We start from the raw sequence: 14,469 nt of genomic DNA on the forward strand, positions 1-14,469 counted from the left end.
TCATTCCACAGAATACTTATTGAGGGCTTGCTCTATGCCAGGTACTTACCATGTACCAGGTTGTGTTGTAGGCATTTGAGTTATATTAGTAAGTAAAAAAACAATCCTTGCTGTCATGGAGCCTGCATTCTAGTTGAGGGAGACAGACAGTAAATATAATAAAGTAAAACACATAGTCTATTAGAAGGTCATAAGTATTACAGGGGGAAAAAGACCAGGAAATTAGGGAACTTTGGGAATGTCTGAAGGCTGTCATTTTATTTTTTATTTGTCTATATATGTGGGACTTGAGCTCATGACCCTGAGATCAAGAGTCGCATGTTCTACTGACTGAGCCAGCCGGCTGCCCGTAAAGGCTGTCATTTTAAGGTAGTGTGTAGTGAAGGCTTTATTGAGAAGGTAACATTGAACAAGAACTTAAGGGAATTGGGTGTTAACCATGTAAATATCTGAGGGAAGAACATTCCAAGCAGAGGAAACAACTAGTACAAAGATGTTAAAGTAAGAGTGTTTCTGTATTAGTAGAACAGGAAAAAGGTAAAGAGAAATGAGGTCAGAGAGGTAACTGGAGGCATGAGGCCATTTGTAGGGACTTTGACTTTTACTGTGAGGGAAATTGGGAGCCATTGTAGAATTTTGAGCAGAGTTGGCGTGTTAAGAATAGACTGAACAGCTTTGTCACATATACTGCAGTCAGAGGTCAGACTGTTAGCATTCCAGAAAATGTTGACATCACTATGAAGGGATGCACGGTTATTGTGAAAGGCCCCGGAGGATCCCTGCGAAGGGACTTCAATCACATCAGTGTAGAACTCCATCTCCTTGGAAGGAGAAAGAAGAGGCTCCAAGTTGACAAATGGTGGGGAAATAGAAAATAACTGGCTACGATTCACATTACCTGTAGTCATGTACAGTATATGATCTGGGGGAGGAGGTGCTCTTGGCTGGCCCAGTTGATAGAGTATGTGACTCTTGACCTGGGGTCATGAGTTTGAGCCCCATGATGGTGTAGAGACTAAAAAAAGAAAAAGAAAAAAAAAAACCCACATGATCAAGGGGGCTAAGCTAGGCTTCCCTTACAAGATGAGGTCTTTGGTCACTTCCCCATCAACATTGTTATTCAGGAGAATGGTTCTCTTATTGAAGTCTGAAATTTCTTGGGTGAAAAACACATCTGTGGGGTTTAGATGAGGCCAAGTATTGTTTGTTCAGTGTCTCAAGTCCAGAAAGATGAGTTAATTCTTGAAGGAAATGACATTGGACTTGTATCAAACTCAGCTGCTTTGATTTAGCAAGCCACAACAGTTAAAAACAAGGATATCAAAATTTTTGGATAGTATCTGTGTTTCTGAAAAAGGAAGGGTTCAACAGGCTGATGAATAAGATCTAAGTTGTCCAGCTACAGTAATAGCAAGGTGCTGGATGATTTTTCAGACTTATTTGTGGTATTTTAAAGATACAGTAAAAGCTATATTGATTGGCACGGGAGTGGAAGGGGGGTTAGATTAAGCAGGGAGAACAGTTAGGAGGCTATTGTAATCATCTGGGTGAGATGTGGTAGCTTAAATCAGGGTGGTAGCAGTGAAAGTGGTAAGAAATAGTTACATTCTGGGTATATTTTGGAGATAGAGTCAGCTGAAGTCAAAGATAACTAGTTTTTGGCCTAAAAATGGAAGGGATGGAGTTACCTTAAATGGGTAACTGAGATGAGGAAGGCTGAGGGTAGATTAAATAGGGAAAAGGGGCTACACATGAGAAGAAAACGCTTTATGGAAGAATAGATACAGAATTATCTCATTTTTGGTAAACAAAAATGTGACCTGAGAACTTATTTAATCTGTAAATTGGCAGAGGTTGTTCACCTTTGAGAAAGCACTTAGCTCTGCTAAACGTCAGAAGTATTTTTCATTGACTTACACGGGTAAGTTTCCTTCTGCCCACCAATAAGAGATCATATCAAAGTCTAGACATTACAAGTCTAAAAAGGAAGTAATATCTTGATTTTGTCATTGAAGTATGACATACAGTATATTAAGTGAAATATATTAAGTGAGCAGCTCAATGAATTTTTATATATTAACACACTCATGTAACTCTCATCCAGTTAAGATATAAATATTTCCACCACCCCCAGAAGGCTCCTTCACGCTCTTTCCCAGTCAGTAGCACCTCCGCTCAGGTAACCACTATGCTGAATTCTATCACCGTAGATAACTTTTGGATCAGCATAACTTATTTTTTCTAAGATTTATTTTACAGAGAGAGAGCATACATGCACACATGAGAGCAGGGGGGTGCAGAGGGAAAGGAAGAGAGAGAGAAGCGGACTCCTGCTGAGCGCGGAGCCCATCTCAGGTCTCGATCTCAAAACCCTGAGATCATGACCCGAGCGGAAATCAAGGGTGGACACTTAACCAGCTGAGCCAGTCAGGCGCCTCTGGATCAGCATATCTTTTAAAATTAGCATACCTATAATAAAAGGCAAGTCCAAAATTGTGATGGGGAATGATGCTGTGGTGTGGGGACATTGAGCTCGACAGAAAAGTGCTACATAAAGGAAGAGTGTTGTGCATTTATTTCCTAAAATCACATGTACAAAAGCCAGAATAGCCGCTGTACATTTCTACAATGACTTCCAATTATTGTGATACTATTTGCTTCATAATTTGCTTGTTTTTTTAAGAAAATGTTTTGTAAAATCTAGATAGCTTCATTCTTTTTCATTATATCCTTTTTTTTTTTTTTAGCAGCCTGCGCTGTTTTTCTTTATACTTTTTATAATGTTAACAGTACATATAATCATACTTTTCATTTTATGGGAATACTTGAGTTTTCAAACTTGGTAGAAAATACCAATTTATTTGTAGTATTTGTGGAATTATATTTTATTTGAAATTCCATATTCCAAGGGAAAAGAATCAGCAGTTATTGGCCTTATAAGTATCCTTGAAATGTTTTACAGGTGATGATGAGCAGTCTACACAGATGGCTGCAAGTTGGGAAGATGAGAAAGTTACAGAAGCATCTTCAGACAGTTTTGTTGCTATTAAAATCGATACCAAAAGGTTTGCTTATATAAGTGTTAATTTTTAAATTATTATAACCATTGTCTTTTGTTGTGATTTATGGTGATACTCTTAGAATATAAGAATGTTGATTTTTCTCTAAGGCATATTGGGGCCTTAAATTCTGATTGTCATTTTCCAAATACATTATGGTATCTTCCTGAAAAACTTAAGTTCTGCTGGTCCACCAAGCAGCAATGTGACATGCACCAGAAATGCAAAAGAACTGTGATCCTCAGCTTCTAAGAACTTGGAAGTAACTGTAAATTGTATATCGATTATCTCTGAAAGGTTGACCACTCTTTTGGATCCTATTTTTGGGAATGAAGCTGTTTAATTCAGTAGGATTAAGGACTTTTTTAGGTCCCTCATGGTTCTTGATATCCACAAGTCTCCATTCCTTCTCCCCGCCCCCCACCCAAAAAATGGTTTTGTTTTGTTTTTTTGTTTTTTTTTTTTTTGTAGAAAATTTCAAACGTATACAAAAGTAAGTGAATAGTGCAATGAACTCCCATGTACTTGTCAACTACTTTGGTAATTATCAACTTACAGTCAGTCTTGTTTCATCTATACCCCGACCCATTTCCACTCATCCCATATAATTTTGAGGCAAATCTCAGTTATCATGTAACTTCACTGATAAATACTTTTTAACATTAACCTAAATTTAGTACGTGAAAAACTTAATTTTTTAACATAACTGTAATACTTCAAAAATTAGTAATAGTTTCTTAATAGCAAATATCCAACTACTGTTCACATTTTCAGTTGTCTCATCTATGTCACAGTTGTAGTCTTAATTTATTATAGTTTGTTTGGTTCAGGATCCATCAAGGTCCACATGTTGTGATGTGTTGCTCTCTCTCAAGTCTCATTTAGTCTGTAGGATTCCCCCCTCTCTCTCTTTTCTTTACAGTTAATATTTTGGAGAAACTAGGTCATTCGTTCTTTAGTTTCCTACAGTATGGGTTTTGTTGACTGCATCCCTGTTACTGTTACCTAGTTTGTTCCTTTGTCCTCTATTTCCTATAAAGTGACAGTTCGATTCAGGTTAGATTTTTTTTTCCCCCATCAAGACTACTTCATAAATGGTGGTATGTCTTCCATTCTTCCATTAGAAGGCACATAATGACCTGTGGTCTTACTTTATGATGTTAGCAGCAGGCATCAGTGATCAGTGCCTAGAAACATTAATTCATTAGCAATTATGAAGTGGTATTCCTGTCCTTTTGATACTGATAATATCGGAATGAGTGAATGATGGTTGAAAATTACTGTCAAGATTAAAATGTTTAGCAATTTACCTGTAAGTGTGTAGGTTTTTGTTCTTTTTTTAAATTTTATTTGTTTAAGTAATCTCTACACCCAATGTGGGGCTCAAACTCATGACCCTGAGATCCAGAGTCACATGCTCTTCTGGTTGAGCCAGCCAGGTACCCCAGTTTGTAAATTTTTTATTAAAAGTGTTCAGTATTAAAAATGTCATAAAACAGATCATAGTGGTTTGCCTTACAGCAGGAGTTATTGAACTGTATATTTGTTGATACTTTAAAAAAAGAATCTTACCATTTTAATCTATATCCTGTCATTTATATCGTCCATTATTTCCAGAAGCACCAGTAATGGCAGGAGAAATGTAGGGGTATATTGGAAACGTGGAAGAAATGAGAATATCAGAATTCTTGAGGTTATATACAGACTGATGTATCTAGCAATTTTTTTTTTTTTTTTGAGAAAGAGAGAGGAAGAGAAAGAGGGGTGGAGGGAGGGGCAGAAGGAGAGGGAGAGAGAGAATCTTAAGTAGGCTCCACGCCCAGTGATGAGCCTGTTGCAGGGCTTAATCTTACATCCCTGAGATCATGACCTGAGCCAAAACCAAGAGTCGGACGCTTAACCAGCTGAGCCACCCAAGAGCTCTGTATCTAGCATTTTTAAAAACAAATTTATTTATTTATTTATTTTCTTTCTTTTTTAAAAACAAATTTCTAAAAGCAGTTGCAGGGATACCTGTGTATAGTGATGGTTGCTGTTTGTTTCATTATGGACTTCCTGCTAATAGAATCTAATGTGTCTTTTAAATGATGAAAAGTAAATTTTATTTATTATATGATAATTATGAAATTATCTAATGTTCTGGGAACATTGTAGTGTGTATTTATTTATGGAGATAGCCTGCATTGAAAATAGACTGGTAGGAAATGCATCAGAAGTTTACAATGGTGGGGCGCCTGCCTGGGTGGCTCAGTGGATTAAGGGTCCCACTCACGATTTCAGCTCAGGTCATGATCTCAGGGTCCTGGGGTAGAGCCCTGTGTCGGGTCTGTGCTTAGCAGGGAGTCTGCTTGAAGGTTCTTTCCTCTTCCTTTGCCCTTCCCCACCCCCAAAATAAATAAATCTTATTAAAAAAAAGCTTACTTTGGTTATTTTTGGGAAGGTAGGTCTCGGTAATTTTTTTCTTTATACTTTCCTATTTTTAGATGTTTTTATGATAATTGTGGGTTTTTTTTAGATAATGAAACAGATTTCTAATTCTTGGAAATTTTAATTTGATTTGGTATTATTGATCTACATTGATTAGTATCTCTTACTTGTATCACAATATAAAGTCTCACCTATCCCTGTCCCTAACCCAGTTCCCTTCTCTGGAGTAACCAAATCAAGAAAATTTATTTTTGTCCTCTTTCTTACGTTCTTGTTTATTTTCCTCCCCTTTTTTACAAAAGTGGTAGCATTTTGATATACTTTTTTGTATCTTTTTTTATGATTGCTTAATTAGCAATGTTTTGAATCATTTGTTATTACAAAGTACTGTATTATCATTTGCACAAGTAAATCATAAGCATTTATAAACTCTTGTTACAAGATACTGTATTCAGGTATACTTACTGCTAAGGAAGCAACATGACAGATACTAACTTGATTTTTAGTCACCAGATCCAACCACCAGTTTGTGGGTTGCAAGAGCAAGTAGCTCTTTAATCTGAACATTATAAAACAAACCAAAAAAGGTCTGTAAAATAAGAATTGCACTTTTCTCCTTCCAACTGATGACTACAAAAGGAGCTAGTACTTTCAGAAAAATCATTTTAATTGGTTCAGTTTTATAAAAACAGAGTATTTGGGAAATGCATGCATCTAGTAATTTTCTGTTTGATTTTGTTTTACAGTGAAGCCTGCCTACAATTTTCACAAATCTGTATCCTTTCAATAAGGAATTGGTTTGATACATATTTTGCTTGAGGATTTGCCTTTCTTTTGGTTAATTCATGACATTTTGAAATTATTCATTTTTATTTAGGAACTCTTACATTCTTGTTTATGGAAACTTTATGCTACTAAGTGTCCTTTGAGATAATACATTGTAGCACGGGGGATCATAGAGAGGTTTTTTTATGTTCAATATCTGGAAAGCAATATGGAGCAGTTTGCTTGGAATGTTAGAAGTTGTCAAGAGGCAAGATAGATGTAAAAGTTACAATAGAGGGGAATTTAGTGGATATTCTCCATTCAGTTATACAATACAAATAAATCATACATCAGTTAATCTATCACATGCGTGACAACCATAATGATAAGGTAGTTGAAATTATTTGGTAAACATGTTAGCTGATAACATTGTGAAATTCACAAAGGTTTGTTTTGTTATCAATAGTATTTCATAAAATTATCCCCTTGTTTTTCATGAGTCGTTAGACTTAATTAAATTGTACAGATCCCGTAGTGTGTGTTCCATCCAGTTTCTTTATTGGAGACAGTGGAATTCCCTTGGAAGTAATAGCAGGAAGTGTTTCTGCAGATGAACTTGTTACCAGAATTCATAAAGTCCAGCAGGTGAGAAGGAACAGAATTTCTTTGTCATAAACATGAGAAAATAGTATGTTAGAAACTTCAATGTCAGACATTGGAATATTTTTGGAGCTGCTCTGTATAATCAGGAACCTGCCATGCCATTAAACTTAAAAGGTAGTAAATACTATTTTCCTGGATTGGTTTTGAAAATAGCACTGTGAAGTTATAAATACTTGACCCTAATGAGTGACTTTTTACTATCCCTTCTTTTCTCCCTCACTCAACTACTAATACACATCACCATTACTTTGTTGCAAGAGAGAGGTTGCACATTAAGGTCCCGAACTGTACTGCTTGACACATTTTAAGGAATTTAGTCAGTTTCTCATTAGCATCCTCTTTGGGCAGATGGCTAAGATAGCTTGAAACTTTTTTCCTTGAATTCTAATTTGAAGGAAAATCAGTGTGCTTTGAAAATCTTTTTACGCTCTTGTTACATTGTAGTTGAATTCCACAATGTGATTATGCCATATTGAGGATTGTACAGTTTAGATTCATCTACTTAGAAAGTTTAGTACTCTTCCCTCCTATAGAAACAACTGACTTGTATTTTGGCCTCATCTGCCAGGTAGGTTTAGATTCTTACCTGTTCATTAAAGTCCAGTGTGTTTTCTCCCTAGATGCACTCATTAAAAGGTGAAACATCGGTGGCAAATGGCAGCCGGTCAGAAAGTTCAGTCTTATCTCCACCCACCTCATGTGAACCAAACAACACTTCTGAAAACTCTCAGTCTAGAAATGTGGAGCTTTGTGAGACATCACCCACTTCTGATAGAAAGTCAGATTCTGCAACAGGTAAATTTTAATGTACCCTTTTGTTTATAGTAGAAATACTCCATCACTTTGTTTTAAAGCCCAGGGATTAATATCCTTAAAAATAAAAATATGTGTTTCTCCTCTGTCACATTCATTTAACTTAAAATTTAAGGGTTGTCCTAAATACAGGTGTTGGTCATATAGTGGCAGAAGAGGATAAAGTCAGTGACTATGCCTTTCTTTCTTTTTTTTAATTTTAATGTTTTTTTATTATATTATGTTAGTCACCATACAGTACATCCCTGGTTTCCGATGTAAAGTTCGATGATTCATTAGTTGCATATAACACCCAGTGCACCATGCAATACGTGCCCTCCTTACTACCCATCACCGGTCTATCCCATTCCCCCAAGTGACTATGCCTTTCAAATCCAGATAGGCAACAGTCCAGAATAGTTGATCTATAATTTATTTTACTGTGCTATAGTTCAGGTACTGTCATGACACTTAACAATTTTATAAATATCTTTCTGGCCAGAGGATTTTGAAAGGTCCAAATGAACTAATATATTTGGAATTGTTTTTATAACCTATAAGATACCATACACACTTAAAAAATAGTATTTGTATTCTTAGAAATTAGAATTAAAAGTTAACTGTAAAATTGTGGAAATAAGATGTGACTGCAGAGGGGTTCATAGAAAAAGGCAAAAGAGAAAATTTATACTACGTATTAGGGATTGTGTTCAGAGTTTCTTGGTGTAATATATCTTTGTATTGGGCAACATAGAGTTAGATAAATCAAGAAGTTAGTAGATTAGTATCCTAAAAGATAATCCTGCTGTAGCATCCCAGATAGATAATTATCAAGCCTCTATTTGATGACAGGAAGCTCATTACCTTACAAGGAAGCCTATTGTCAAAGTCCTAGTTTTTAGAAAAACTCTTCTTTGTATTGAGGTGAAATGTGATGCCCTGTAATTTCTCATTAACTTTAGTGCTACTTATGAAGTTACACAGAACAGCTGCCAGGTCCCCTCTTTAGTAGTCTCATTTTGAGGTTTTACATCTACAGATCTCTCAAATTCTGGATGCATACAGAACTAGGGATGCTATAGGGAATGTAGCCCATTCAGCTGTGTAGCAGGATACTTATCTTTTACATTTACCTGCTTATTTATCATTGCCAAATTCTTCATTCCCTTTTGAATATGTTTTCCTCTGGTATCATTTTCTTTCAGCCTGAAAAATTTCCCCTAGCTTTTCTTTTCTTTTGTTTTCTTTTTTTAAAGATTTATTTATTTATTTATTTATTTATTTATTTATTTATTTGAGATAGAGAGGGCATGCCCGAGTGGAGGGAGGAGCAGAGGGAGAGAATTTTCAAGCAGACTCCCTGCTGGGTGTGGAGCCGAGTACATGACCCTTGAGAATATGACCTGAGCTGAAACCGAGAGTCAGACATTTAACTGTTGGATCGTGTGTCAAAAATTTTTGGATTTTATCTTGTACATTGTTGTAGACACTCTGGAGACTGTTATATTCCTGCAAACTGTGTTGATGCTTTTGTTTCAGTAGGCACTTAACTAACTTTAACTTAAACTCTGTCTTGCCTGAAGTGTGAGTAGAAGCTCTAATCTCAGTTTTTGTAGCTTTTTGTAGCTCTTTGTAGCCCAACTTGGGGCTTGAACTCATGACCCTGAGACCAAGATCTGAGCTGAAATCAAGAGTCAGTCACTTAACTGACTGAGCCATGCAGGTGCTCCTAAAAGATGAGAACTGTAAAAAACAAACAAACAAACAAACAAACCCACAAATCGGTATCCCTTAAGAAACCTAGAAAGTTGAATAGTTATTCCTTTTAATCATTAATTATGTGGGCAATATTTACATTACACTAAATTTTTGTTTATTTGGAGTCCAGTATATTATTATTGCTTGATGAGTCTTTCCTTTTTCTTTCTTTTTTTTTTTTTGAGTCTTACTTTTCATTTCATAAATAGATTCCCATTCTCACTGGGTTTTTTTCTGTAGCTTCCTACAGTCTTGATTTTACTGCATTCTTTTTTAAAGTTTTTATTTTAATCACCCAGTGCTCATCACAAGTGTAGTCCTTAATCCCCATCACCTATTTCATCCATCCCCCCACCCATCTACCTCCCTTCTGGTAACCATCAGTTCTTTACAGTTAAGAGTCTGTTTCTTGGTTTGTGTCTCTTTTTTCTCCCTTTGCTCATTTGTTTTGTTTCTTAAATTCCCCTTAGGAGTGAAATCATTCCGTATTTGTTATTCTCTGACTGACTTACTTTACTTAGCATTATACTCTCTAGCTCTATCCATGCAGTTGCAAATAGCAAGATTTCATTTTTTAACGGCTGAATAATATTCCATTGTGTGTGTGTGTGTGTGTGTGTGTGTGTGTGTATATATATATACACACACACACACACACACACAATATATATATATATATATATACACACACACACACACACACACACCACATCTTCTTTATCCATTCATCAGCCAGTGGACGTTGAGCTGTTTCCATAATTTGGCTATTACAAATAATGCTGCTATAAACATAGGGTTACATGTATGCCTTTGAATTAGTGTTCTTTGAGTAAATACCCAGTGGTGCGATTGCTGGGTTATAGGATAGTTCTATTTTTAACTTTTCAAGAAACCTTCATACTGTTTTTCAGAGTGGCTGCACCAGTTTGCATTCCCATCAGTAGTACAAGAGGGTTTCCCTTTCTCCGTATTCTCGTCAACACTTCTTTTTTATTTTAGCCATTCTGACAGGTGTGAGGTGATACCACAGTCTACTTTGATTTACATTTCCCTAATAAGTGATGATGAGCATCTTTTCATGTACATGTTGGCCATTTGGATGTCTTCTTTGGAGAAATGTCTGTTCATATCTTCTGCCGATTTTTTAATTGGATTATTCATTTTGGGGGTGTTGAGGTTTTAAGATTTTTTTTTAAGATTGAAGTATTGTGTTTACATTTTGATTTGTTTCTGTGTGCTTTTTATTTCTTCTTGTATTTCCTGGTTTGACCCATTCATTGTTCGGTAGCATATTATTTAACCTCCATGTATTTGTGGTCTTTCCAGATTTTTTCTTGTGGTTGACTTCTAGTTTCATAGTGCTATGGTCAGACAAGATGCACAGTATGACTTAAGTGTTTTTGAATTTGTTGAGGCTTGTTTTGTGGCCTAATAATGTGATCTCTTCTAGAGAATGTTTCAAAAGAATGTGTGTCGTGCTGCTTTAGGATGGAATGTTCTTGATATATCTGTTAAATCCATTTGGTTCATTGGGTGTGTGTGCCCCTTTGAATCACTGTTTTTGTATTCTTTGGATAAATACTTAGTAGTGCAATTGCTGGGTCATAGGGTAGGTCTGTTTTTTACTTTTTGAGGAACCTCCATAGCAGCACTATCCACAGTAGCCAAAATATGGAAAGAGCCCAAATGTCCATTGATGGATGAATGGATAAAGATGTGGCATACACACACACACACACACACAATGGAATCTTATTCAGCCATCAAAAAGAATGAAATCTTGCCATTTGCAATGACATGGATGGAACTAGAGTGTATTATGCTAAGTGAAGTAAGAGAAAGACAAATACCATATGATTTCACTCATGTGGAATTTAAGAAACAAAACAGATGAACTTAGGGGAAGGGAAGGAAAATTAAAATAAGATAAAAACAGAGGGAGGCAAACCATAGAAGACTCTTAACTATAGAGAACAAACTGAGGGTTGCTGGTGGGGAGGTGGGTGGGGGGATGGATTAAATGGGTGATGGGCACTTGTTGTAATGAGCACTGGGTATTATATGCAGGTGATGAATCACTAAATTCTACCCCTGAAACTAATATTACACTATATGTTAACTAATTTGAATTTAAATAAATATCTTGAAAGAAAAAAAATCCATCTGGTTCAGTGTGTCATTCAAAGCCATTGTTTCCTTGTTGATATTCTGTTTAGATGATCTGTCCAAAGATATAATTGGGGTGTTCAAGTCCTCTACTATTATTGTATTATTATTGATTAGTTCCTTTATGTTTATTATTAACTGTTTTATGTATTTGAGTACTTCCATGTTGGATACATGAATATTTATAATTACTATATTTTCTTATTGGATTGTCCCCTTTATTATTATATAGTGTCCTTCTTTGTGTCATTATAGTCTTTGTTTTAAAGTCTATTTTGTCTAATATAAGTATTGCTACTCTAGCTTTATTTTGACATCCATTTGCATGATAAATGTTTCTTCATCTCACTTTTTTTTTTTTTTTAAGATTTTATTTATTTGAAAGAGAGAGCATGAGCAGGGGAAGGGGCAGAAGGAGAGGGAGAAGCAGACTCCCTGTTGAGCAGGGAGCCCCATGCGGGGCTCAGTCCCAGGACTCTGGAATCATGACCTGAGCTGAAGGCAGACACTTAACCGACTGAGCCACTCAGGCGCCCCATCCCCTCATTTTCAGTGCAAGTGTATTTAGGTCTAAGTTGAGTCTCTTATAGGCAGCATATAGATGGGTCTTATTTTTTTATCCATTCTGTCACACTTTGTCTTTTGATTGGGGTTTTAGTCCATTTACATTCAAAGTAATTATTGATAGATATGTATTTATTGCCAGTTTATTACTTGTTTTGTGTTTGTTTCTGAAGATTTTCTCTGATCCTTGTCTTTCTCTCTTTCATGGTTTGCTGATTTTCTTCAGTGACATATTTGGATTTCTTTATTTTTTTTCTTTGCTTATTTAGTGGTTTTTTGATTGGTGATTTTCATTAGCTTTGTACATAAGATCTTCTGTATATATCTGTAGTCTGTTTTAAAGTTGATGGTGGTTAAGTTTGAACCAATTTTCCTCCCCATGTTTCAGGTATTTGGTGTTATATTTTGCCTCATTTTATTTTGTGAACTCCTTGACTGATTTTTTTACATAAATATTCATTTTTACTACTTTTGTGTTTCCTACCTTCATACTGTCATTTTTGGTCTTTCCTTTCCACTCAGAGATCCCTTTAATGTTACTTGCAGGGCTGGTGTAGCAGTCATGAGCTCCTTTAGTTTTTGTTTGTCTGAGAAACTCTTTATCTCCTCTTTTCTGAATGATAGCCTTGCTAGATAGAGTATTCCTAGCTGCAGGTTTTTGCCTTTCAGCACTTTGAATATATCGTGTCACTCCTTTCTGGCTTGGAATGTTTCTGGTGAAAAATGCCCTGATTGCCATATGGTGTTTCCTTTGTATATAACTGTCTTCTTTTGTCTTAATGCTTAATATTTTTTCTTTTCTTTTCTTTTCTTCTTTTAAGATTTTATTTTTGAGTAATCTCTATACCCAATGTGGGGCTCAAACCTACAACCCTGAGATCAAGAGTTACACACTCTACTGATTGAGCCAGACAGGCACCCCTTAATATTTTTTCTCTCTTTCTGCATTTTGCCATATGTCTTCATGTGGATCTACTTTTATTGATTTTGTTGAGGGTTCTCTGTGCATCCTGTATCTGGAGATCTGTTTCCTTCCCCAGATTTGGGACGTTTTCAGCTATTATTTCTTCACATAAATTCTCTGCCCCCTTTTCTCTCTCTCCTTCTTCTGGGACCCCTGTAATACGAATTTTATGCTTGATGGTGTCGCTGAGTTCCCTAAGTCTATTCTCGTTTTGCATAATTCTTTTTTCTTGCTTTTGTTCGGTTTGATTACTTTCCATTACTCTTGTCTCCTAGGTTATTAATTCATTCCTCTGCTTCTTCCAGTGTGCTGTTCATTCCATCAAGTGTGTTTCTCCTTTTGTTTATTGAGCCATTTATCTCTGCTATGTTCTTTCTTTCTTTTTTTTAAAGATTTTATTTATTAGAGAGAGAGCATGCATGCATGCATGAGTGAGGGGGAGTGGCAGAGGGAGAAGCAGACTCCTTGTTGTGCAGGGAGCTCGAGGCAGGGCTTGATCCCAGGACTCTGAGATCATGACCTGAGCTGAAGGTAGCTGCCTAACTGACTGAGCCACCCAGGCACCCCTCTGCTGTGTTATTTCTTATTTCTGTGTTAATGGTCAATGATGTCCTCTATTCTTTTCTCAAGTCCTGTGAGTATCCTTACGATCATTGCTTTAAATTCTCCATCAGTCATGTTACTGATATCTGTTTTGCTTAGATCTCCAGCTGTGGCCTTGTCCTGTTCTTTTATTTGGGACAGATTCCTCTGTCTTCACATCTTGTTTAAGTCTCTGTGCCTGTTTCTGTGTGTTAGGAAAGTCTGCTACGTCTTCTGTTCTTGAGGGGAATGGTTTAATGAAGAAGAGGTCCTGTAGTGCCCTGCGGTGTAGCGTCCTCTGTTCCCCAGGGTCTGTGTTTCTGGGAGTGTGTCCAGTGTGTGCTTTGTGCACTCTGTTGTGACCTGGCTGCATTAGGCTTCAGGCCAGTTGTCTGCAGATGCTCTCCTTGTCTCTTCATCGTTTGTGGACAGTGTTTGGTTCCTGGCCTGAAAGTGGTGAGTTTTAACTAGCTGTGCCCTGGTCTGCTTGTGAAATGAGACCTGTCACCACTGCTGCCAGAATTGAGTCCTCACTATACTCGGGGGCTAGGAGATGTGGTGTGAGCAGGGAGTTGGGCAGATCTTTCAGGAAAGGGTGTTCACCATGCCGGGACTGAGGCAAATGTGACTGGGAAGGGTAGTTTTTCCAGAGCATGAGGGGGCAGGGTGGCAGGGCTTGTTGTAAGCAAGTTAGGTAGCAAGTGTGGGGGCTGTGTTGTTTCCCACTGG

The 14,469-nt window shown here is 36.7% G+C and overlaps 1 protein-coding gene across 1 annotated transcript in view; it reads left to right on the forward strand.

Annotated features, from left to right (window-relative positions):
* The window catches only part of UBXN4 (UBX domain protein 4), a 48,839-nt gene that overhangs the window by 4,733 nt on the left and 29,637 nt on the right, over positions 1-14,469 (forward strand). The window contains exons 2-5 of the mRNA XM_026510074.4: positions 2,963-3,065; positions 6,233-6,261; positions 6,778-6,896; positions 7,535-7,709. Coding sequence (XP_026365859.3) covers positions 2,963-3,065; positions 6,233-6,261; positions 6,778-6,896; positions 7,535-7,709 — 426 coding nt within the window. The remainder of the gene's footprint in view (positions 1-2,962; positions 3,066-6,232; positions 6,262-6,777; positions 6,897-7,534; positions 7,710-14,469) is intronic.

The sequence above is a fragment of the Ursus arctos genome, unplaced genomic scaffold (genome assembly GCF_023065955.2).
Source record: "Ursus arctos isolate Adak ecotype North America unplaced genomic scaffold, UrsArc2.0 scaffold_1, whole genome shotgun sequence".
Classification (NCBI taxonomy): domain Eukaryota; kingdom Metazoa; phylum Chordata; class Mammalia; order Carnivora; family Ursidae; genus Ursus; species Ursus arctos.